Below are 26,379 nucleotides of genomic sequence, written 5' to 3'. Positions count from 1 at the left end.
GGAATTGGCAAATGCCACCAGTCAGGCCCCTCACCTTTTTACTGGCTCACCACGGAGGTCACTCCTGCTGCTACAGGGGAGCTGAGTCCCGCGCCAGGTCCTCTTACTCAGTGAGCTTCAAGCTTGTTTACCCACAAGCATACCCCACAGAGATGTTTGAAAAGTCATATGTCCCCAGTCACGTTAAAGTGAGCATGTTGTCACCCACAAGTTTAAGAAGTTTCCAAGAATGCAATCATGGCCTACCTGGTGGAATCTGAATACTGCTGTGATCTGACACCCTCACCCACTAACAGCGCACGGTGAGTCTTCCTTCAACAGCCTGAAATCGCGCAGGTGCCTTCTACTTTTTCAGCTCATGTCTCTCTTCCATGCCCCTAGGATTTTGTCTTCAGGTAGTTTATTTATTTATGTTTTTTATCTGTGAGCCAAAATCTTGCTACCGTCATTTCCTTTCATGGTGGAGCCCAGGCCTGGCCTACAGAACAGGCATTCTCTGGGATCCTGTTTCAAAGACAAACCACTGGGGTAGGGGGGCGCTGGCCCTGGCATCAGCTGACTGGTGGAGACCCCCCAGCCCACACTTGGGTGGAGCCACGTGGCGGAGGCCCCACCCCCTCCCCTGCACTCACCCGCTCCTGCCTCCCTCGTCCTGGGGCCGCTCTGGAGTCAAGGCAGGTGGAGTTTGCCAGAAGGGCTGCTACCGGCTCAAGAAAATGTGCTGACCCCAGCCCCACAATTCACAGTGGAAGCCACAACCAGTGCTGAGACAGGGAAGTCCAAGAAAGCTCTGATTTCCTGCCCCACACTGGCTCTTTTGAGTCTTTCTCGAAATATCAAATTCCTTCCAAACACAAGCATGTGTAACTCTGCCTATGAAGTCACCACCTCTGGGGCTGGGAGGTCACAGTGGGGGCTGTGAGTGTGAAGCCCGCTCCGCCTCCTCCGCCTCCTCCTCCTCCTCCTCCTCCTCCTCCTCCTCCTCCTCCTCCTCGCCTAGCTCACAGTGCTGGACACGCCCGCTTAGAGACTGTCCCTTTTGAAGGACAGGTTGGTTCCTGTTCACATGAGTGTTCCTGGGAGGAGGGAGTGCAGAAGACCGATGACCTGTTTCCATTTCAGTGTAAATTGGTTGATTAGATCTTTTCCTGAGAGCAGTGTTTGAAAAGAGGAGGGATGAGCTTGAAAGCTCTTGGCCTGAGGGGACAGATTTGATGGGGGAGGTCCTGGGACCTCCTTCAGAGCTCAGGTGAAGTTCTGCAGGCACCCACGTTTCCTAAGGCGGGTTGGTGCTGCGGACGTGGTGTCTGTGCTGACTGAGGCCGGGAGGCTCTGCTCACCTGTGCCTGGGAGCTGCAGGGGTCTCCTGATGTTTGGCCGGAGAATGAGTAACTCTCTCTAGGCCAGATGACTTTGGACTTGAAAACCAGAGGGAAATAAAGGTGTGGATTCCCGGCCCAAGGACCCCAGTGGAAAATAACATGAAGATGCACAATCCTCCGTCCAAATCAGACTCTGTCTTTGTGACTCGACTCCAGGGCGGCTGCCTCTGGAAGGCCACCCTGGCCACCCCGGCCACCCCGGCGTCTCGCATCCTGCTTTCCCCTGGACCCACTCCCCAGCCTGGGGAAGCAAGCACCCCTTCCTCAGAGCTCAGGGACCTTCAGTTCCAGCGCTACCTTGAACCTTGGGCTGGTCGTCCATCTCCCTGGTCCTCAGGAGTAACAGAGACTGGCAGTAAGAAAATGCACAGGACAGTGCTTCTCAGACTGTAAACTCCTGCAAATAGCAGCGGTTGTCATCTCGCAGCACACTACCCCCTCTACCTTGTATCACAGCCCGATACATCTTGTTTCTGCTTTTACAGAAGGCAGAGATGGAGGCGGTTCACTTTAGTAAGGTCTCCATAGGTGGACGGAGGGAAGAAAGGAGGAGGAAAGGGAGGGGGGAGGGAAAGGACGGGTTTGTCATTCAGGACTCATTACAAGGGTACGTACCTCCTCGTGGAGCCCTGTCTGCCCCACAAACCTGCGTATGACATACAGCGTCTCCACCAAACCCCACAAGTCCTCACTGAACCATTAACAGTGATTCTGCTCAAAAAAAGACCTGTCGTTTTTCTGATGAATAGTAGGGCTCTTTTAAGCAAAGACCCTTCCCGTCAGTGGTCCTCAGCCTTGGCTGCACATTGGCATCCTGGGGACACGTTAAGAAACACGGATGCCTGGGTCCCATGCCCCAACATGATGGTGTTGGCACGGGAGGCAGGCTGGATGTTGGGATTCTTTTAAAATCCCCTACTCCTCAGAAGAGACTAATGTGGGGCCAGGTGGAGAGTTGCTGCTGAGATGCAGCACCTGGCGTCTGAGCCGACCACACCTGTGGCTCCACACTGGGGTCCAACCAGGGTTTACGGAGAGCTGGGGGAGGGGGCCACAGACGCCACAGTCCTGCTGATCGTTCGAGTCAGCTCCATCCTTTGTTCCCCCACTCCACGTGTGTGCACATGCACACACATGTGTGCACACACCAACATACACATACACAGTCACAGCCACAGGCACACAAACACACCATGCACACGTGCACATACCCAACACACACACACACAGAGACACACCATGCACACACGCACACACAGGCACACACGTGCACACACCTACACACACACAGCCATAGGCACACAGACACACCATGCACACATGCACATACCCAACACACACGGTCACAGCCACAGGCACACAAACACACCACGCACACATGCACATACCCAACACACACACATACAGAGACACACCATGCACACATGCACACACATGTCTGCACATACCAACGTACACACACACACAGAGTCACAGTCACAGGCATACAGACACACCATGCACACATGCACATACCCAACACACACACACACAGAGACACACCATGCACACACGCACACACAGGCACACACACATGCACACATGTATACACATAGCCATAGGCACACAGACACACCGTGCACACATGAACACACTCATCATCACACACACATAGCTACAGGCACACACACACACCATGCACACACACACACCATGCACACACCAACATGCACATACACACAGCCACAGACACACCATGCACACAGGCAAATACCCACCAACACACACACAGCCACGGGCACACAGGCACACACACCATACACATGTGCACACACCCACTACACACACACATGCACACAGACACAGGCACAGATGCACCATGCAGACATGTGCACACCCACCACGCACGCATGCACATGCACATGCTCATGCACATAATGGGTCTTGGAAACCTTGCTGGTATGTGCAGTCATGGGGCTCTGAAAGATGTGAAGGGGTCAGTTAGAGTTATTTCCAGAATATGTGATGACCTGCTTCTGAGAGTCCAGGATGCCCTCTCCTTCCACTGGCGTGCGCTCAGAGTCAGTCACATTCCATGAGGTCCCGTGTGCTTCTCTGCCAGTTCCAAACAGACGCCACCCTTGCCGTGAGGGAACACTGGATGTTTGCATGTGTTCTAACGGATGCTCTGGCAGAGTTGCACTGGGTCAGCCCGTGGTGGTGTGGTCCTGGCTGGCTGCAAGATGTGCACAGGGTGACCTGAGAGAAACCCAGGCAGGGACCAAGCAGGTGGCCACAGGCCTGGTGACTCTTCAGGGGCAGAAGAGAGGAATCCAGACACAGCATTAGGACAGACCAGGAGAGGGGGAGAGAGCTGCAGGTGGGTGGTGTGGACAGTGGCCAGGCCCTGAGGCTCACATGTGGCAGAGACAGCCGTTTCCAGAGGATAGGGCGCCAGCACAGCCGTCTCTGCCCAGACTGGCCATCTGTCCACGTGGCTCTGTCCTATGTTACAGACAAGGTCACCCACGTCATCTGTCATTTCAGCAGTGATGAACACCACTGTGCTCCTTCCTGGGTCAAGATCAAGTTCAATCCTCAGGCCAGACTGCGGCCCCGTGAGGACGGACTGTGCCTGGCTCGTTCAGGGAGATCCAACGACCAGCACTCCCAGGACAGATGGCCACAACCCACAGTCCTGACTGGGATGCACCTGAGAGTCACAGACTGTTCGAGGGAGCATCGCTGGATGCCAGAGCAGGCGGGTACTGTGCAGACCACCCGGGGCCGTGGTGCCGACAGGTCCACTGTGAAACAGAGCTGAGATGCAGCGGACTGAGAGGTTTGTCAGATGCTACCCACAGGACGGTAGATACCCGAGTCAACACTGTTTGTGGAAGTTGATATTGTGTTGTCACTGTTTTCAATTTCACAGAAAAGGCATCTCGTCTAATAAGTGGCAAAAATAGCTCAGTGAGCACCTGGCCTCAGGGTGGGCTGCGAAGTGGGGGTCCTGCGTCCAGACAACAGTGCCGGGGCCTGGGATGATGGCTCCTGCCTAACGTGACCTTGGCTGTGTTGCCAAGAGTTCTGTCCCTCTCATGGGAGAAGCTTCTGGTACAATCACTTCCAGACCCACTTATGGACAGAAACAGCAGTGTTCATTTATAAAGTCACAAAATGTTTACAGCTCTCAGACTGGAGTTAACGAGAGTGCCGAGCTCTCAGGTTTATAGAATTGTAAATGAAGTGGACAAAACAATGCCCTGGGGGTCCTATACTTCTCCGCCCATGAGTGACTTTAAGTCAAGCCACTTTCCTACTAGAAAGGACATTTTTTCTCTGTGGTCTTATTTCCAGAAAAATGATCTTCTGTTGACCTCCAACACCAACATCCTTAGAGATAGCCATTAGAGGACTAGTTCCTTTACAAGAACAAACACCATATTTGTGCCTGAACCAGACAGTGCAGCCAACATTTCACCCAAGATGATTCCAGGGTAATGAAGAAAACTTCAGCACAAGCACCAAGGCTGTGACCCCGAGAAAGGCCACAGGAGAGCTGTGAGCTGAGAAGCGGCTGCCACTGAGGCCTTGTCTGGGCAGCAGTGGGATCCCGGTGCCCTCAGAGGGAGGCAGCCCTGAGCGCCTCTCTGGGCATGCAGGCATAGGCCAGGGCTGCCTCCCCATGACAACGGCCACTGCCTGCCCCAGCCAGGTCGAGCTGACGTCAGAGTTGCTTAGTGTGAACAGCGCTCTAACTTGTACAGATGGTGGTTGGCATCTCGGGAACCTTTTATGGAATCACAGCGACACTGGCTAATGCTTCACGCACTGATCCAGCCCAGCCAGGCCAGCATCACGCAGCCGCTCCCTGTGGTTTTCCCACATCCTGGCAAAATAAGTACTCATTAAAGATTGGTTGAACGGATGAATGACTGAGTGAATGTGATGAGGGATGCTCGACTGAAATATAAAAAACCAACTGGATTTCTATATATCATCAGCAAATACATAGGAATGAAAATATTAAAATATACACCTGTAATGGTATCAAAAAAAAATCAAACACCTATGATTATACATTAAGAGAGATGCTCAAGACCTCTATGTGAAAACTACAAAGGGCTCCTGAGAGAAATTAAAACGTGCTTCAATAAATGGAAGAATATAACATACCCATGAATCCAAAGACTCAGTGTATAAACTTGTCAATTTGGTCTACAGATTCAATGCAGTGCAGTCTACAGGAACTTTTTTACAAAAATGGACAAGCAGATTCTTAGTTATTTGGAAATGCAAAGAACCAAGACTGAAACGGTTTTTAAGAAAAGAACAGAGCAAGGGTGCTTACACTGCAGAAATCGGGTCCTGCTGTAAAGTGATTAATCCACTACAGGACAGTAGTGGTGAAGGATGGACGAGGGGGACAGAATAGAGACACTAAGAGCAGGCTCTGCCGGTTAGTCACCGTGGACTGACACGTCTGCCGCACCACACTGACGCAGCAAGTATTTATTACTTCCTGTGAGACTGTGGGTCAGTGGAGGGGCTGGGCTGGGCTGGGTTCAGGGGCCCATGTGGCTCTTCCTGGGGCCTGGCAGCCAGTCCAGACGTTCCTCCTCGTGGTGAGGACAGAGGTGGGAGGGGCCAGCAGAAGATGTGGGAGGCTAGGGCCTGGGCCTGGTCACTTCTGCAGTGTCCCAAGCAAAGCAAGACGCCGCAGAGGCCTAGGACATGAGGCGTCATCCAGGGAGGCGTGAAGAACTGGGTGGTAACACATTCTGCTGCACAGACACTCACTGTACAAGTGAAGCTGTGGTACGGTGGGTAGAGCCCTTTTTACAAATAAGTGGTGCTGCACAATTTCATATCTGTATGGAAAAACGTCTAGACCCCACTCACCCCATGCACAAAACTCAATTCTAGGTGGATTTTGGATACAAATTTGAGAGGTAAAACAATGAACTTTCTGGAAGAAAACACAGGAAAGTGTCTCTGTGGCCTCAGTACAGGCAAAGACTTCTCTCGGCAGGAACACCTTCAGTGCTGTCCTTCCCAGGCCTGTGCTCCACCCTGCATGACTGTCTCCCCATCAGCAAACATCCTGCCCAGCAAGATTCCCACGCTGCAGCGCAGTCCTCTGTGTGCGTACACCCGATTTTCTCAGCCGCTTCCCAACGCCTGGACACTAGGGGCTGCTGATTTTTTTCATCGTGATTTACGGAGCTGAAATTGACACCTTCACATATAAACATTGGTGCACATCTCTGAATATTTTTCTTTACGACAGATTCTTAGAAATGGAATCACTGTGTCAAAAGCCTAGCAACATCTCTCAGGTCCGTGTGCTTGTCCCCAAGCTGCCTGCAGAGAGGGCGTCCTACGTCACTCTTCTAGCAGCTCCTGGGGATGTCTGGGGGAATCAACAGTGTGTAAAAACAATTTGGTGTGTACAACTTTGTTGTAATTTGCATTTCTTTGAGTAAAATCTCCAGTGCTCTTGGCCACTTGGGTACTGTCTGAGCGTACAGACTGCTAGGAGGCAGACGCTGAATTCCCCAAAGCAGGTCAAGACCAACCAGTGGGCTGTGAGCTCAGGTGACAATTCCTTTCAGACGTATGCACAGTGTCCTGGTCACAAGATAAGTCATGCTAAAAAATGTGTGAAGGTCACGGTCTTTCAGCGCCGAGCGGTGTGTGCTCTCTGGTCTATAAATCCGTGTTTTTTCGGTTTCGTTACGAGTAGCCCGAGGAACAGGAAAGGCGAACAGGGTGGAGGGAAAGACAGAGTGAGCGGAGGGGGAGTTCCAGCGCCAGGCAGCGGAGGCTGGCAGAGCAGCCGCCGTCTTGGGCAGCCTGGCACGTCCGCACTGCAAGGCTGGTGTGTGACGGGCGGACCTGCGAGAGGTGTGGCTGCCGACGGCCAGGAGACTGATCGTCACATCTCCAAATCCAGTTATTTCCAAAACTCCTTATGGGAAATATTTTTCCACTTCTACAGGCACAGAAACATGAAGGGACCCATCATAATGTGCAAACAGTCCTCCAGGGGAAAGACTCGAGACCTTTCCTTTTTTTAATCCAAAATGCTTACAAATCTCTGTGAAAACAGAGTCACCTGAGACTCTATAGACAAAAACCCTGGAGAAAAGAACACAACTGAACAAAGTAATGAGCCACAAAAAATGACCTTCTCGTAATGCCAGTATTGAAAATACAGAGGCAAGACAGAGAGCTCTGGAACTGAACGTGACTCAGATGAAGGCCACGGGCTATGTGACCTCTCCCCATGACCTCACTGCTGGAGCTGAGGCCCAGGCTTGCTCCCATGCCCCCTTCTCCCCACCTGCTCTCCTCCAGGTAACATTACCTGCCACCTGCTGCTCCATACACGTGAGGCCCTGTGCTCCCGTGGACAGCAGACTTCTGGCACACGTGCCACCTGACAACCTCTGCTTGATGTCCACCGTGAGTATCCAGTGATCCATCCAAAGCAGAGCCCTGGATTCCCGCCCAGACCCCTGCCTCAGGGAAGGGCCCCCCCAGTCTTCAACTGCCCAGGCCAGACCCGGGGTCCGCCTGCGTGCCTCGATCCCCTCACACTCTGCACACGCTATGTCAGCACGTCCTTCCCTCTCTGCCCTGCATCTGTCCTAAGGTGCCACCCTCAGCCAGGGCACTGGCACCTTGGGGCTGGCCGCCCTCCCCCGCCTCTCTGCTTCCCCTCAGCCCCTCCCACAGTAGCCAGATGGTATTTTAAAATATCAATATATTTTAAATCTGTAAATCTAGCTATAATGTGTAATATATAATAAATACATCACGTCACATCCAGCTTTAAAGCCTTCACAGGCTGCTGGCCATGTGGGGACCACCGCCGAGCTCCCCACCATGCCCGTGGAGGATGCCCAGTCATCTCTGCTTGCCTGCAAGGCCAGTTTTCCTTGTTGTCCCAGCCTGGTACATTTCATTCTCCATAGCGTCCCAGTCAGATGATAAATCATTAGTCCCCCTCACTGCCCCCAACTGCATGGCCTCCGTGCCCCTCCCACCCCCACTGTTGTCCTTTCCTGCCACCCTCCCTGGCCAGGGCCGCAGTCACCCTGGCCTCCCACATGCTCCAAGCCAACCACGCTCATCTCACCTGGAACGATCACCCTGGGGTCTTTCTGTCTTAGTCGGGGTCTCCCTCCAAGGCCACCCCTTCAGGAGCAACCCCAGCACTGTCCATCGCATCTGCTGGCTCAGCTGTCCCCTTGCCCAGTTCCCGCTTCTCGTGTGTTCCCTGCCTCCCTCCACAGCACAGTGGCCGGCACACATGGCTGCTCAGTGAGTGGGCACTCGGGGGTCCCCTCCTCCTGGTTAGACCCAGGATCCTGCACAATTCTCAGAGTGGGTTGTAAAGTGTGTGTTCACTGTCGGGTGTGTTTTTTCTCTGCTCCTTACATGGGTTCCTTGTCCACGATGTTGGGAGTTTTCATGCGTTGGGGGAACAGCCTGCAGTATGGCGTGTGGTGCAGGTCGGGGCAGGGCCATGACCCCATAGTCACGCAGGAGAGGCTGCTCTGTGCCCAGACTAGAGCCGAGCCCTCGAGTCCCTGATGAAAGCACCGTGTCTTACGTCCCCCAGGATTACTTTTACCTCTTCTTCTGCTTTAGAGGAGACTCGCTTTCTTTAAGACACCTTTGAGCTCATCTCAATGGGGTTTCTGCGAGAGCTTTCCCCCTGAGACTCTCTCCCTGTGGGGCTGCCTCCCTCCTTTTAGGAGGTGGGTCTTCCACACTGGAGATGGTCCCGTTTAAATCTCCAGGTAGAAAGGGCTGGCACCTGGAGAAGAGTCCTTTTTTATTTAAATCGTTTTTTCTTCACTGTCAAATCTCAATCCACTCATGTATTCCTCGGTGATATGTTAACCAGTGGACTGAAATCCAGGACGCTTTGCAGTGGGATTGGACCACCACAGAGACAGAACAACCCTCCCCCGCTCGCTCTGCCCTAGGCAGAGGCTACGGTTTCAGGCGCTAAGTCTGAACCGAGACTTAATTACTGAACGAGAAGATGTCTGCACATAACTTGGAGAAACCACACAGAAATCTTGGCCCATCCATCAAGCGGGGCCAGGTGTTTGGATCTGACCTTGGGAGATTTGAAGGCCCAGACCCTGCCGCGGGTAACAGAGGACCGTCAAGAATATCCTGCCTGTGCCTGAGCTGCTGCCTGGATCACCCAGGGGACATGGGAGCTTCCAAGTTCACACCCATCGCCTCCAGGTGCACTCGGTCACCTGTAGAGAAGAGCCGGCCTGTCCCAGGAAGGGTGGTCTGGCCGCGCATGATTTCCCTCTTGAGGTCTGCAGCTAGGTCCTCCTCCACATCTGGACTCTCAGAAATCGGACAGAAGGCTGCAACTCCACGGCTCTAGATCTGGTCACACAAATTTGTCTTCTAGTCACAGTGATATTAATTTTAGCACATACACAGTAACAGCTTCCGCAGGTCTGATGCTAGTATCTGTTGTAATTATTGAATTCATACTTTATATTCCCCACTTGGCCATGACTTAAGCAAATATTTTGCAGGGCAGCGATCCCAGGTGCTGCTGTGGTGACGGTCCAGTCGCGTGGTGAGTGGGAGGCCATGGGAACCCTGTGGTTTTCAAACGCTTCCTGCAGTCTCGTTGCTAACACTGCCCGAGGCCACAGAGAGACTCAGAGGCGAGCTCGGATGCGGGTCTTCCATTTACTGAATGGACTGTGGGGCAACGAGCAGAAGCCCAGGTGAGAACTGGGAAAGAAACGGGAGGTGCCAGGGACCACCAGCACCTTAGGTGGGAGGAGCCCATGTCCTCCTCGTGGGAGGTTGCTGAGGCCCAGGGAGACCCAGGTCCCCAAGACTCCGGGGACAAGAAAAAGGGAGGCAGCTGGTCTGGGAGGTTCTAGCTCAATTATATTTGAACCCCATTGACAGCATTTGTGAATTTTGGATGGTGGGTACCTGCCTGTTTGCCATATTATTTACTGCATGTGCACGCGTGTGCACACACGCCACCTACACCCTTCTTTTTAAAAAATCTAGAATGTTTAAATGATGCTTGACTGGGAGGGTGCAGGTCTGGCCTGGAGGTACCAGTGGGAGCCAAGATGGGGTGGGGGGGCGGTCAGAGAACGTCCTCCGGCCTTGGTGGCAAAGGGGCTCTCTGTTGTCCCTGGCTCTACCTGAATCCCTCCTGCTCTTCCTTCTCTCCAGCCCCCTGCTTCCAGATTAGCAGCAGTCTCCGGGAGTTGAGAAGACAATGAAGAATAGTGATTTTCCACATCACCTGGAAGCTTCTCTGATGCAGGAAACCCAGCGTTCCCTCCCCAGGACCAGCACACCCCTGTCTCGGCCGGCGCACTCCCCCTGGACCCCACACTGCAGCTTGGCTGAGAGACAAGATGGAAGAGAGGATGGCAGGCAGACAGACAGCAGGACCTGGTGGATGAGTGTGTGGGGGAAGTGACTCCGCAGGGATGCCCAAAGCTCGAGCGGTCACAGAGCTGGTTAAAGCCCTCCCAGGACCCACTCGGGAGCTTCTGATTCAACAGGATTAAGGTCAGGAGACTCTTGTCCCCAGCAAGGTGAGAACCCAGCCTAAGGGACTGGGAACCTACTGGCAGAGATAGAAAGAGTTTGGAGTCCTCTCCCAAGCTAGGGTAGTCAGGACGTCTGCAGACACGAGCATTGCTGAGAGCTGATGCAGGGCCCTGGTGCTGTGTGGTCCTTGCTGCTGAACCACAGACTAGCAGCAGCCAGCATCTTCCCGTCAACCCAAGCCCGGTGAGTATTCACACGGGGCTGCTCCTGGAGATCCCCTCTGGAGCCACCTGGGCCTTGCCCAGGGACCCTCTGTGTTCTGCATGAACCCTGGGACAGTCACTGTCAAACTGCAAACACAGACACGCTCTGGCCCAGCAATGCAGCCTGAGAGAAGGTATTCTGCAGGTACCCTTGCACATATGGTCCAAGACATGCAGATAGGGCTGTTGGATTAGCTGAAAATCGGAAAACAGCCTGAACGCTGTCGACAGGCAAGTACGCCGGGGCACACGTACGCCGGGGCACACGTACGCCGGGGCACACGTATGCCGGGGCACATGTACACTGGGGCACACACACGATGAACAAGTTCCATGTCAGCTCCACCGCTGCACGTGGAGCTGTGTCCAAGATGCTCTGTGTCAGGACGAGCAAAAAGGAGTTTTACGTACAGTGCGCTGTCACCTGTGATTTCCCGACGCCTGTACATGCACAGGAAACCGTCACATAAACCGCTCTGGGAAGGGACCTGGGACATGGAGTGTGGAAGGAAGGAGGCGTCTTCTCGGTGTGCCTTCCCCTTGGTTCCTTTTGAATTTGGTACTAAGAGGGTGTATCATCTCTTCTAAAAATAAGTAACATGCACTGTAAAACTGACTAGATTGTGAATTGCAGCCCTCAGGTGCCACCCCAGGGACCTTGCCAGCTCCTGGCCAGCCCAGAGCTCTGGCCACGCAGACACAGACACAGCTGAAGAACAAGGCACGTGCGCCCCTCAGGATGCTGTGGGCTGCACAGAGAGTGTGTGCCGTGCTCCGCAGTCGGGGGACAGACAGCCTGGCACTGTTCTTGGTGATTTCCTCAATGTGGTGTTTCTTTGCATTAGAAAGATAATTATATTTTTACCAAATAAAACAAAGGGTTTCCTTAGGTTGGTCTGTGCCCTACCCGTGTCTCCAGCAGACAGCTGGTCTGGGCCTCCCGGTGCTGCCGTTTGTGATTTCATGACCTCCTGGCACAGAGCAGGAGCCGAACAAGCATCTGCCAACATCATCCCCAAAGGCCACGGCAGCGGACATGTGGTCACCGTGCCAACCACTTTCCAGCATGGGCAGCGAGGCTTCTCCTTGCTCCAGGCTGTGTCCCGGAGCTTCCTGAGCACCTCTCCGCCTCCTGCTCCCCACCGTCACCTGCTCATTTACAGAGGAGGGAGCTTAAGTCAGGAGGGGAAGTCATGGGGCAGGGCCGGCGAGCTTCCTCGGTACAGGGACCAAAAGTCCACTTCGTAGGCTCTGCAGGCCCACTCCACAGGCAACAGTGAATGAGGGCACCACGGTGCTCCAGTACAACCTCACTCATGGACACTGAGACCCGAATTCATGCAATTGTCATGTATCATGAAACATTACTCTTCTTTGATTTAACCAGGAAAGTGGCGACCCGACCCCCTCCACCGCCGACCATACACCCCGAGGAGAGCCGCCAGCGAGGGGGAGGGAGGGAGCATTACAGCCCAGAGCAGGAAGCCCCCAGGGACGCTCCAGTCCCCCAGCAGAGCAGCAGCCCAGGTTCCCAGCCCTTCTTGATGCCACCCGCTCCAGACACTTCATCTTGGCCCTCCCCTGCCCAGCGCCACATGCCTCCCAAAAGCTGCAGGACGGGTGGAAGGACAGGGCAAAGGTCAGGCAGAGATGGGAGGATGATCTGGCCAGTGGGGTGGCTGCCCCAGGTGCTCTGGCCAGCCCCTGCCTTCTCCCCAGAGGCCCACCCTCAGCCACCAGCACAAGCTCAGTTTCCCTAAAGGCCAAAAGGAGCCCAAAGTGCTGGATATCTGGGTTGGAGGCCATCGTAGGCCGGCCCAGGCAGGGTCTGCTGGGTCGGGGGCTCCCGTCCCCAGTGGTCTTGCCCCACGTCTCTGAGTTTTGTTACATGCTATTCCCCCGTACCAGGAAGCTCTAAGCCAATGGTGCATCTTTCTCCTTATCCACAAAGAGAAGCCACACTGGTTTCCTGTATACTAGTTCAACTCCACCATGAACACTTCCGTGGGAATGTCAGCATCATTTCCAGGGATGATGCCATTTGACAAAGGCCCCCCAGGTCCTGCGGCACGGGCACTGCACGAGGCTGTCCCCACACAGCAGGAGTTTGTTTCTCCGAGCTCACTTTGGGTGGGGCCCCCATCACGGCACCTCTGCTCACAGGGGACCACCCTCTGCCCCTTGCCCCAGAGCGGGCTGTCTTCAGCACCCCAGGAACTCTTCTGGGGCCTGCAGGACAACGAGGGAGGGCACTTCCCAGAGACCTGGCGACGCCCTCTCAGCAGAGCCTCCGGGCAGGGGAAGGGGGGTGAACGCGCCTGAGGGGAGGGGCTGGGGGAGCCCACCTTGCTCTTCTCCTGCTGCAGCTCGATCTGGATGTCCGTGAGCTTGGCACGAAGCTCCTCGTTGGCGGCCTGCAGGGCAGCAAGTGCCTCCGCCTTGTCCCCTTTGGCCCGGCTGCCAGCGCCCTTCTTGGACATGGTGAGGCTGGGTGGCCAGAGGAAGCGCCCCGGGGCAGGGGCTCCGTCTGGGCTGGGGTGTGCACGCCGAGCTCCCGGCAGGTGTGGGCTGTTGCTCCACTACATCTTCTCGTTCACCTGCAGGGAAAGCACAGGGGGATGAGCAGTCAGTGCTGGCCTGCCACCCGCAGTGGCTCTCACCAGAGCCCTGGCCTGCAGTCGGGGGCTCGTGTGCCAGGTGGGGGCACAGCAGACCCCTCCCCTGCCCTTGTCCGGCACTGAGGACACTGTCCCAGGCCACAGAGGCCATTGCCCAAGAGGGGACCCTGTGCGTGGGAGCAAATCTCCATCCACAGCACACAGCGAGCTCTCTGTGAAGCCTAGTTCTGTCCCCCTAGGAATGAGAGACTGGGCACCCGACTTCCAACCAGGCTCTTGCATGTGGGCATGAGGTGACAGGATGACAGGGGAGGTGCAAACCATGGGCTTCTCGGGCGGCGGGTTCAAGGCCACGACCCTGCTCCTCCACAAACTGGGACCAGGAAACATCCCCCAAAATTGAAAGCCAGGCTTGAAGAGATAACTGCACACCCATGTTCCCAGCAGCATGTTCACGATAGCTGAGAGGTGGAGGCAGCCCAAGCGTCCGGCGACAGATGGACGGACACAGGAAGTGTGGAGGACCCATGGAAGGGACTATTACTCAGCTGTAAAAAGAAAGGAGATTCCAACACACGCTGTAACATGGAGGAGCCTCGAGGACATGATGCTAAGTGAAATGAGCCTGTCGCAGAAGACAAATCTGCCTGACCCCACCGCCAGGAGGTACCTGAAGCAGTTGGACTCATACGAACGGAAAGCAGAGGGTGGCTGCCAGGGGCTGCAGGGACAGAAAATGGGGAGTTGGTGTTTCATCGGGACAGAGTTTTAGTTTTATAAAATGAAAAAGTTCTAGAGATCTGCTGCACAACAGTGTGAATGCAGTTAACACTACTGAACTGTACATTCAAATATGGTTTGGATGGTAAATTTTAGGTTATGTGTTTTGACCACCATTTAAAAAACAAACAAACAAACAAAAAACCCAAAAAAACTTTGCCCAGGAAGAGAGTGACTCTGACCCTGCAGCCTGCGACGTGTGAATGGGGCGGGCGAGCAGGACACGAATGTTCGGTTACGACACTCTCCAAATTAGAAAGCAATGAGTCGAGTGGTTCCTGGACATGAGCCAAGTCTTCTCTGCCCACTGGAGACCCGACCAGAGCCGTCAGTACATTCAACGTCTGCTTCGTTCTCTCAGGAAGGAACGGAGCATGCCTTCTACCATAAAACGGAAGGGGCTATTTCTGGAAAAAAACCCAATAGAGGAGGTCATAGGTTGAATTGCGTCCCCCAGAATTCAAATTCTGAAGCCTAAGCCCCAGTCCCCAGTGCTTCAGAATATGATTTTATTTGGAAATAGGTCGTTGCAGATGTAATGAGTTAAGATGAGGTCACACTGGAGTAAGGTGGGCCCCGATCCCCACATGAGTGGTAAAAGGGGGGGATTTGGACACAGACACAGGCACACACAGAGAGAGCGTCCTCAGAAGATCCCAGCTGTGCCGCCGCAGTCCAAGGAACCACCAGAAGCTGGGAGAGGGGCCAGGGACAGACCCTGCCCCAGCACCTTCAAGGGAACATGGCCCTGCCAATGCCTTGGTCTTGGACTTTTGGCCTCCAGAGCTGTGAGAGAATGAACTTGTGTGTTTTGGCCACTCAGTGTGTGGCACTCTGCTATGGTGGCCCTGGCAAGCTAACACAGAAGGCAAGTCAGGAACCAAACAGTGAGACACAGGCACCCATCGCTGAGCACGATGAGAAAGGACTGAGGTGGAAGGGTGCTGAGCAAGGGCCTCCTCATGGGCAGAAAGCAGCACGAGCATTATTTTCCTGCAACGATGCATTCATTAGTTCTGGCCAGTATGTTTCTGCTCATTCCACTTTTATTCCCTCATCTCCTAGACCAGGACTAGGCCAGTCTGGCGTGGACGGCAGGATTGGCCAGTTCCGACAGGGAAGGGATGTGCCGAGAGGGAGAAGACACGTTTCGGGACAACTTGGGTAGCCCAGAGTGGGGCACCGACAGGACTGGGGCCAACAGGAGTGGGGCACTGACAGGAGCGGGGCATTGACAGGAGTGGGGTGCCAACAGGAGTGGCTGACACTTGAGGAGGAAGAAGCAGCTGGGCAGGGGGTGCAAAGCCTGGGTGGAGCGAGCAGGGTCTGCCCCCAGCCCTGCTGGGCACTGCTGTGTGGGAGCAGCTCCAGACCCCAGAATTGACCGGAAGTCAATGGATGTTGGCTCCACCTGGGGCAGAAGCTGGGGCCAGGAGCACCATCCAAAGAGCCCCCAAAGCCTCCTGCAGACCCCTCTCCAGGGAGGTGAAGGAGGGCAGGATGGCACTATGGCCACCACCAGGCTCGTCGGGCAGTGGAAGCCCAGCCTCAGCTCCCTGAGCTAGAGTAGGGTCATCTCTGGGCTGCTCTGACCTCCTGGGACAGCACGGTTCATCGTGAGACCGTGTTTCTAAGAGAGAGGCCATGTGCAGGGATACTCAAGAACAGAGACCCTGCAACCTGGAGAGAAGGTTCTGCATGTCAAGAGGACAGCAGAGCTGTAAGGAAGAGGCAGAACCCGAGGCTGGCTCCAAGCGGCCCCAAGGCACGATTCGGGCCAGGGTGTAAGATGGTGCAGACAGGCCTCAGCACAGCACAGGACACCGATGGACAAGCTCTGTCCACAAGCCCCGCTGGTGGGGGAGCAAGTGGGTGGCTTCACTGATGGGCTGGGTGTGCCCCCCCATCCCCACTGAGGCCAGAGCTGGGTGGGTAAGAAGGGGGCTCCAGCTTCCTTTCCAGCCCACAACAGGGTGTGGACAAGCAGCACAGCTGTGGCATGATGCAGCCTTAGCCAGCAGGAGCCTCAGGCCCAGCAGCCAGCCCATTGCCAGTGCCAGCTCTTCAGCCGCCCGAGGTCCTGCCCAGCTCATGTCACCCTGAGCCCCCAAACCCCAGCCAGGCATCCCGCAGGCTGCAAGGCCCCAGGGGGCCAGATGTCCAGGTGGAGGCCATTGGGCCTGTCGGTCTAGGGTCTGCTGGGCCTCGGCCTCCACCTTTGGGAAGCCGTGGGCCAAAGGCCTGTCTCTGCCCATTGTTTGTGTACAGGAGCCACACGGGGTCTGTCCTACTTCCACACTATTCAGTTTCAAACAGTTCAGTGGAAAGACGGTGTCATTTCCAGGGAGGACACTGTTTGGCAAAGCCCCCAGGGCCCACAGCACGCACACTGCCCAGGAGGGCTGTTCCCATGCACTGACCTCCTTCCTTCCTTGCTGGAGCCCACTCTGGACTCCCCACCTCACAGCACCCAAATGCAGCCCCCAGCCCCATTATAGAGCTAAGTATGGCAGAGGCGGCTTCTCCGGGGCCACTTCACGATTGGCCCCCATGTAAGCAATCAACTGTCCCCACCACCCCGTGAGTGCCTCCAGGTTCAATCACAGGCAAGACAGGAAGCTGTCCTTCCTTGCCTGAGAGGAGTCGACTGGACGAGGCTAGTTAGACCCCCACATAAGCCCCTCCCAGGCCCTTCCTGCTGCCCGGCTCCCCTCCCAGCCACGCCCTCCCCAGCCGCTCCTCTCCCCCAGCTGCTCCTCTCCCAGCTGCTCCTCTCCCAGTCACTCCTCTCTGCTGCCTGGTGGGGTGGGACGCTATGCACCTACATGTCCATTGGGCCCATCTGTGGTCTGCCTGTTCCTGGGGCCTGTTCCCATCCCTGCTGTGGCCAGCTCTTCCAGCAGAGGTAGAAATCACCCTTTTCCAGCCTGTCCTTGTTGACTACCTTTCCTGTTGCCTGTCACAAGGCACTAAAGGCAACCAGATGGGAAAGGACAAGCCAGCAGGACATACATAGAAGCTTCTGGATTACGCAGGTGGAAGAGCCAGGACCCCAGTTGCCAGCCCCCAGGTGCAGCATTAGCACATCCTTGGGAGCAGCAGCCAGGACAGTGCTTGGTCCCACCCAGCCCCGATTGTCTCTCCTGGTGAACCCAGCTGTCCTCGTTCCTGCATCTGGTATTCCCAGTCTCCAATCTGTCAGCCCACAGGATTGGAGGAGAGAGACTTAAATATCAACACTGCAGATCTAGTGGAGGCTGAATCAAGTGCTCAGAACAAGTGGCAGGAGAAGGCAGGATGACATGGGAGGGACCTTTGGGCAGAGGCCGGTGTGAGTGGGAGACAGCCTCAGAGAGGCAGGAAGGGAGGACTGATGCAGAGAGAACAGCATCTCAGCCTGGGGGGTGGTGTATAGAGGAGGCTGGTTTTGCTGAAATGCCGGCTGGGGTGGGAGCAGGGCGGAGTCAGCAGGTATCCCTCTGAGGAGCCTGCAGCCACCTGTCCAAGCATCTAGCCTCATCTGAGGGGGAGGGGGTGCCACACAGGGGTTCAGTACAGGGCTTATGCTCAGGCAGAGCTGGGTGGCACCATCAGAAGTATCTTCACCAGCAGGATCCAGTACTCACTGCCTCGGTCTCTGTCTTTCCAGCTCGGTTCCTGAGGTTTTGTGATACAAGACCAGGACAGAGCCAGAGAAATAAGGCTGGGGAGGGCTTGCACTGGATAGGCCCGAGATTTGTACACAAGTGAGAATGATTTGGGTATAAAGGACAGAGGAGGAGGAGGAAAGAGAGGTTCAGGGGCATGAGGGACCATGCAGAGACACCCGGCTCCCAGTGACGGGGACTGACGCTGGTGATGACTCATTTAAGCATCCTAGTAAATTGCACTGTTTAAGTAATTAGAATTTGCATAACAGTGTTGGGCATCTTAAATATAGGCTGATTTGAATGAGACCATGAAAAGAGCTCTGAACCCATTAGTTCAGGAAAAGCCAGGGCAGGGCATGTCCAGGAAAGGGCGCGTTTGCCCTTCCAGGCCCCCAGCACCAGGATGGTGCTGCAATGGGTTTTCTGCCAGCTTGAGACCGGCTGCTTTTCTCTTACGTTCACAGGGTAAGTCATAAAACTCATAGCACTGACTGCCTACTTTTGTTTTGGGGTCTCCGAGGAGGCAACAAATACAATTTACTTCTGAATCATCTTCCGCAGGCTGCCGTGGGGCGCCTGTGTTGATGTCCGTGTGAGTGGCTCTACGCTGGGAGGCCTTAGCGTGGGCGCAGGCTTTACAGCTGATGGACGTGTTCCAGCACCGACGAGTCACCGCGGTGAGCCTCAGCGTTGTCCATGATGAGGCCAGGCTGGCTAAGGCTCACTGCCCACCTCGGCCCCATGTCGAGCCTCTGAACTTGGGCCTTGATGCCATCACGTGACATAGAGGACCCCAAGAAGCCAGTGACAAGCATCAACCCACAGACAGCCCACAGAGCAATTCCCGTGGGATTCTCGAGCATCTTGGATGTAAAGGTCGGTGTCTTACAAAGCATTGGTGACCTTACAAAGCTGATGGCACTTGATGCGGATTTTTCTGGGTTAACTAGTCTATTTATGGAGAAGAAAGTGTGAATCTGATGATGTGTTTCCACAGAAACCCAGGGTGTGGATGGGAGGAGGAGGGGGCCTTTCTGGGGAGGGTCAGAGACATGCTGTCAGACCCCAAGGGGGTGATTGGACCCACCAGTTCAGGGCCATGGCTCCCTGTTGGTCACAGTCTGGCAAATGCCCACTGTGAGGGCAAAGGGGAGAAAGGTTGTGGCACACAAACCATGGGCTCAGGGTACCTCCTGCCGGGGGGACCCTCCCAGTGAGCCTGGCAGGCTGAGCTGCCCTGGAAGGGCCCTAGTGGGGCAGCAGGGCCTGCAGGGTCTGCAGCTTGGAGCAATGGCTGGTTCCTCTCCTGTGGGACAGACCAGGCGTGGGGCCTCAAGCTAACTTGAAGAGATGCACCTCACCCATTAAAATTTATTTTTCTTGGAAAACAGAAATATCACTCAGGGGGAAATCAGCTGGCCATTCCTGCTAGATGTAAATGTTGCTATTCAGAGAATCGGATCCACATCTGGAGACCCCGAGAAAGAGGAGATTCACTCGGGTGGAGCAGGAGGCTGCCGAAGCAAAAGTTAGCAAGCCGGGGTGGCCTCAGGGAGATGGGGGCTTTGGGGGGCAGCACATGGTCTCTGAGTGGCCAGAGGGGCAGTGAAGGGGAGACAGGAGGCCGGGGGAGGGGAGGAAGACATGGGTGGAAGGTTTCCAAGATCAACCCAACCACCCCAGGAAAAAGGACAAAAGAGACCAGGAAGGAGGGTCAGCTCCACGCTCCTCTGGAATTCTGGAGATTCAGCCTTTGCAGCACCCATCACCAGCCTCAAGCCCTGGTCTGCCCAAGTCCTGCCTCCTCCTCCACTGTTAAACACCCGTCCAAAGTCCCAGGCACGGTGGGGCTTTAGACACAAATGTCGACCCTGGTACAGAGATGACCACTGACCCCAGTTTACAGTTGGAGACTCGGATGCAGGTACCCTGTCTGGGGTCACATGTCACGTGACCCAGGTCTGCCTGACCTAGAGGCCATGGCATGCACCGGGCAGGCACTGGCTCCGCACACGCAGCCCTGGTCAGTACTGACAACTGCGCTCGAGAGGCAGCACAGTCTCCATGTCAAAGATGAGAGTCAGACTCAGTGCGTGTGACAAGCATGTTTTAAAGATAAACAGCAGGGCCGGCTCCGTGGCTCACTCAGGAGAGCGTGGTGCTGATAGCACCAAGGCCGCGGGTTCTGATCCTATAAGGAATGGCCGTTGCGCTCGCTGGCTGAGCGTGGTGCGGACAACACCAAGCCAAGGGTTACGATCCCCTTACCGGTCAAAAAAAAAAAAAAAAGTTAAACAGCAACTCAGGGTAAGTCCAGGGTCTGACCAGATGTGCCTGATGCCAAGGCCCAGAGTGGCCCCTCCCTCAGCTGGTTCACATCCTGGAAAATGCTGGTCCTTTCTCACAGACCAGGATTTGCTGGCACAGGACGGAGTGGGTGGCCTGAGAAGGGCTGCTGGGGCACAGAGGCAAGCCCAGACCCCTCCTGGACATGTGTCTCCTAGAAGCTAGAGGCAGAGATCAAGTGGAACATGTTGCCACACGAGATCACAGTATGGAAGCTTCGGGGAGCAGGGGGGCACAGACTGGTACCAGGGTGCCACGCTGGACAGGACCCGAGAGGTGGAGTGAACACCAGGCTTCGTGCCTGGCACCTGCCTCATTTCTGCATCCCAAGCTATTCATGCCTTATCTTTTGTCCTGTTCCTGGAACAGGAAATAGAGTCTGTGGCTCTGAGTGAATAAAGCAGAACCACCCTCCACCCCTAGCGTGGCTGCTCTTGGGAAGACTCGCCAGTGGCCTCCTCGGGTGCTGAGAGGGCAGCTGCCCAGCTCTGGTGGCCTGGCCTCTGCAGGGGGGTCAGCTGCTCGGCAAGTGGCTTTCTCAGGCCAGCAAAGGGCCCGGACAGGCGGCATCGCACAGACCATGTCCACCCTCTCCTGACTCACAGAGAAGAGAGAATGGCCCGGGCACCTGCTGGGTGCTGCCTGTTGGCAGGCCTGGGGGATGTGCCAACGGATTTTCTTCCCTGACTTTTGAGATTGAGCACCAGCTCTCGAGTGCCCAGTATGATATTGAGAAATGCTCCCTCTCCCTGACTTGCCAATCGTACTTCATTCAGCATCATGAGCGTGTCCGTTTTGGGACGGCATCCTTCAGCAAATTCACAGGAAGTAGCATATTACTAACTTCAGAAGCATTCCTTGCCAAGAACGATGACAGAGTATTCGATCTGGACACGGTGATAAAATTGTTAAGATGGATGGATTTCTGTTGAGATGTTGTCCTTTGATGATGACAATCAGCAAGACATTTTGCTACAAATCAAAGGAAGTGTGAAGAGGGGCTTATCTCATGATAAATTGACAGCAACCCTTAGAAACACGTGCATATCCCCCACTTACCCTCAGGGGATGTCCAGTGGATGCCTGAAACCAAGCGTGGTGCCAAAACCTATATGTGCTGTTTTTATTACTATTCACACATACACAGCTATGGTAAAGTTTAATACGTAAGTTAGGCACAGAAAGAGATTAACAACAGTAAGTAATAATAAAATAGAACAATTAATACACTATAATAAAAGTTATGTGAATGTTGTCTGTCTCTTGCTCTCTCTGAATATCTCACGAAAGCGAGACTGAGGATGCAGGATCAACTGCACTGTGATTTTAAATGCACCACCTGAAAGACAGATTTAGAATTATTGAGGATTTGGGTTATAACCTTTATTTCTAACTGCAAAGTTTTCAAATGTTGATCTTGTATGAACTACTGATGGAGTTCACAGAAAACAGGGTAGTGAAATTTGGTGGGAAGGGAAGGAGGGAGGAAACGGATGTTTTCTTTTTTTTTTTTCCTTCTTCCTCCCCTGCCCCCTTTATTTGTTTGTATATTTATTTTTAGCTCCCACAAATAAGTGAGAACACGTGGTATTTCACTTTCTGTGCCTGACTTATTTCACTTAGTATAATTTTCTCTAAGTCCATCCATGTTGCTGTAAATGGTAGTATTTCATTCTTTTTTATAGCAGAGTAGTATTCCATTGTGTAGATGTACCACATTTTCTGTATCCACTCATCTGATGATGGACATTTGGGCTGGTTCCAACTCTTGACTATTGTAAATGGTGCTTCAATAAACATGGGAGTCCAGGTATCCCTTCGATGTGACGATTTCCATTCCTCTGGGTATATTCCCAGCAGTGGAATAGCTGAGTCATATGGTTGATTAATCTGTAATTGTTTGAGGAACCTCCATACCATTTTCCATAAAGGCTGCACCATTTTGTAGTCCCAACAACAGTGTAGGAAGGTTCCTTTTTCTCTGCAACCTCACCAAAATTTATCATTTTCAGTCTTTTGGATATTAGCCATCCTAACTGGAGTGAGATGGTATCTCAAAGTGGTTTTGATTTGCATTTCCCAAATGCTGAGTGATATTGAGCATTTTTTCCATGTGTCTGTTGGCCATTCATATATCTTCCTTTGAGAAATGCCTATTCAGCTCCTTTGCCCATTTTTAAATTGGGTTACTTGTTTTTTTGCTGTAAAGTGGTTTGAGGTCCTTGTATATTCTGGATATTAATCCTTTGTCAGACGTATATTTTGCAAATATTTTTTTCCCACTCTGTTGGTTGTCTTCTCCCTCTGTTAATTGTTTCTTTTGCTGTTTATAAGAAGCTTTTTAGTTTGATATAATCCGATTTGTTTATTTTTCCTTTGATTGCCTGTGCTTTTGGGGTCATATTCATGAAGTCTGTACCCAATCCTACTTCTTGGAGTGTTTCCCCTACGTTTTCTTTAAGGAATTTTATTGTTTCAGGATGTATATTTAATTATTTAATTCATTTTGAGTTGATTATGGTATATGGTGAGAGGTACGGGTCTAGTTTCATTCTCCTTCATATGAATATCCAGTTTTCCCAGCACCATTTGCTGAAGAGGCAGTCTCTTCCCCAGTGTGTAGAGTTGGTGCCTTTGTCAAAGATCAGATGGCTGTACATGTATGGGTTGATTTCTGTATTCTCTATTCTATTCCATTGATCCATGTGTCTGTTTTTATGCCAGAACCATGATGTTTTGGTTATTACAGCTTTGTAGTATAGTTTAAAGTCAGGTAGTGTTATGCCTCCAGCTTTATTTTTTTGCTCAGGATTGCTTTGGCTATTCATGGTCTTTTGTTATTCCATATAAATGTTAGGATAGTTTTTTCCACTGCTGAGAAAAATGTCATTGGAATTTTGATGGGGATTGCATTGAATCTGGAGATCACTTTGGGTAGTATGGACATTTTCACAATGTTAATTCTTCCAGTCCAAGAGCATGGGATACCTTTCCATCTTCTTGTGTCCTCTTTGTAGAGATTTTTCTCTACTTGTGTCCTCATCATAGACATTTTCACATACTTGGTTAACTTTATTCCTAAGTATTTTCTTTTTTTGGTTGCTCTTGTAAATGGTCTAGCTTTCTTGATTTCTCTTTCTGCATGCTCACTGTTGAAGCATAGAAATGCTACCAATTTTTGTGTGTTGATTTTGTATCCCGCAACTTTGCTGAAATCATTTATCAACTCTAAGAGTTTCTTGGTAGAGACTTTTAGGCTGTTTGATATATAGGATCATGTCATCTGCAAACAGGGACAGTCTGACTTCATCTTTTCCAATCTGGATGTCCTTTATTTCCTTCTCTTCTCTGATTGCTCTGGCTAGTACTTCCAACACTATGTCAAATAGGAGTGGTGAGAGTGGACATCCTTGTCTAATTCCTGTTCTTAAGGGAAAAGCTGTTCAGGATGATACTGTCAGTGGGCTTATCACATATGGCTTTTATTATGTTGAGATACTTTCAACAGTCTTGTAGACAGTCTTTATCATGAATGAATGTTGAATTTTGCCAAATGCTTTTTCAGCATCTATAGAAATTATCATATGGTTTTTGTTTTTGATTTTATTGATGTGGTGTATCACATTTATTGATTTGCATATGTTGAACCAACCTTGCATCCCTGGGATGAATTCCACTTGATCATGGTGTATAATTTTGTGTATGTGTTGTTGTATTCTGTTAGCTAGTATTTTGTTGAGGATTTTTGCATACATATTCATCAAGGATATCAGCCTGTAGTTTTCTTTTTTGTTGCATCTTTGTCTGGTTTTGGTATCAGGGTGATGTTTGCCTCATAGAATGAGTTTGGGTGAATGGCCTCTGGGAAATGGATGCCCTCTGACAACAAAAGCTCCACCTACCTTCTGTGTGGCACCACTGCAACCAAACCACCACCAGCCATGCTGCTGGTGAAGTCAGTATGTAACAACAACCATGGAGGCCTCCTTTCCTCCTCTCCCCAGCTCACTCTGCCCTGCTACCAGCAGGTTCCCAAATCCAACTGAGTATGAGAATAACCTGAGGAAGCTTATGAAATATGGACCAGAGTCTCCAGGAGGAAGAAAGGCCTAGGAATTTATATAGTGGGCAAAGACCCTGCTGCTTCTCACGAGACAAGTGTACAAAGCCAGCTCCAGGAGAGGGGCAGGTTTGTAAGGAGCCTGAGGTGTGGCAGAAATGACTGTGAAGACACAGGCCCATGAGAGAAGAGGGGCAGGTCGGAGGTGTGGGGTCTCTGGCCACCACGCAGCACCTGGTAAAACAGCAAACCCTCCTGGGCTGGCCTCAGCAGGGACTTCTACAGGGGGCCTTATGGGACTTCCATGCTGTTGCTGATGGTGGCCATATGATGGATAAAAAAGATGCTTCAGGATGTAGAAATCCTTTTTCATCTCACAATAACTCAGGTGGTTCCATAAAGCTGGATGTGTGTCTTTCTGAAAAGTGATTTGCGACCATGCACAAAATCTGTGCATTGATTTCAACACATTCACATTTTTATCTGCATATTGGCAGTGAGGCACCATTCCTAGTCTACAGAACTGAATCTGACACATTTCACTGCGATGGAAAGGGGTTTCTTTAATTCAGGCTCAAGTTCTGCTCACCTACAAGTACAAGTGAGTTAGAACTCTGAGCCTTCATTGAGGTGCCATGACTCTCTTCTTTAATAAACTTTTTACTTTGAGATCATTGCAGATTGACAGGCAGCTGCAAGAGAGAATACAGAGAGATCCCACGTACTCTTTCCACAGTTTGCCCCAATGGGAACATCTTGAAAAACTGTAGTACAATGTCACAACGAGGATATTGACACTGGAACAGTGTCAATATCAAGGTCCAGGACATTTCTGTCACCACAAGGGACCACAAGGAACCCACAAGGGACCCTTTTAGACTCACACTGGCTTCTGTCCTACCCCATCCGCTCCCCACCCTGGGAAGCCACAGATCTGTCTAAAATTTATGTAATTTTGCCATTTCAAGAACATTACAGAAATGGAACCACACACACGTGACCTTTTGCAATCGGATTTTTTCATTCAGCATAATTCTCCGGAGACGCGTGCAGGTTGTTGCTCATATCAACAGTTCATCTGCCCTTCTTGCTGTGCAGTGACCCGCGGTGTGGGTGTCCCACAGTATATTTAACCATTCACCCATCGAGGCCATCTGAGTTGTTACACTTTGACTTCTATGAATTGAGCCGCCATAGACAATCATGTACAGGTTTTTATGTAGATACAAGTCTCCATCACTCCAGTATAAATGCTTAGCAGTACAATTTCTGGGCTACGTGGTAGTTGATGTTTAGTTTGCCAGACTCTTTTCCAGAGGTGCTGCCGCGGTTCGCAGTCCCACAGCAGTGTCGATGCATCCTGTTGCTCTGTGTCCTCGCGGGCTCACTGTTCTCACTGTTTTTCATTTTGGCCATTCCGTTGGTAAAATCTCACTGTGGATTTAACTTGCATTTGCCTGGTAACTACGGACACCATCTTCCCACATGCTCAGTTCTGTGCCTCCGCTCGGGTGGGATGTCTGTGGCTAGGGTGCTCGTTTCCCGGTCCCGTGGCTGGAGAGGGCAGGCTCTTCCTGGGGCTGTTTTGACTCTGCCCGGTGGTATTTCTGAGTGGCTGGCTTCTTCTACTCCATGTCTGGGACACATGAGGCAAAAAGAAAGCCCAGGGAACTCGCCACCATGTCATTCCTGGGCTCTCGAGACACCTAGTCAGTGGCTTTCTTC

The 26,379-nt window shown here is 52.5% G+C and overlaps 1 protein-coding gene across 18 annotated transcripts in view; it reads right to left on the bottom strand.

Annotated features, from left to right (window-relative positions):
• Positions 1-13,680, bottom strand: part of JAKMIP3 (Janus kinase and microtubule interacting protein 3) — a 76,390-nt gene extending 62,710 nt beyond the window's left edge. For 17 of the 18 annotated variants that reach the window (XM_063101939.1, XM_063101940.1, XM_063101943.1 and 14 more), the window contains exon 1: positions 13,546-13,680. In XM_063101939.1, the coding sequence (XP_062958009.1) occupies positions 13,546-13,680 (135 nt within the window). Of the gene's footprint in view, positions 1-13,541 lie in introns of all 18 variants that reach the window. The other variant, XM_063101945.1, reaches the window with a different exon arrangement.
• Positions 13,681-26,379: the final 12,699 nt, after the last annotated feature.

Source organism: Cynocephalus volans, chromosome 7, assembly GCF_027409185.1.
Source record: "Cynocephalus volans isolate mCynVol1 chromosome 7, mCynVol1.pri, whole genome shotgun sequence".
NCBI lineage: Eukaryota > Metazoa > Chordata > Mammalia > Dermoptera > Cynocephalidae > Cynocephalus > Cynocephalus volans.
The sequence above is the reverse complement of the archived record's forward strand: the minus strand, read 5'-3'. Positions and strand labels throughout refer to the sequence as shown.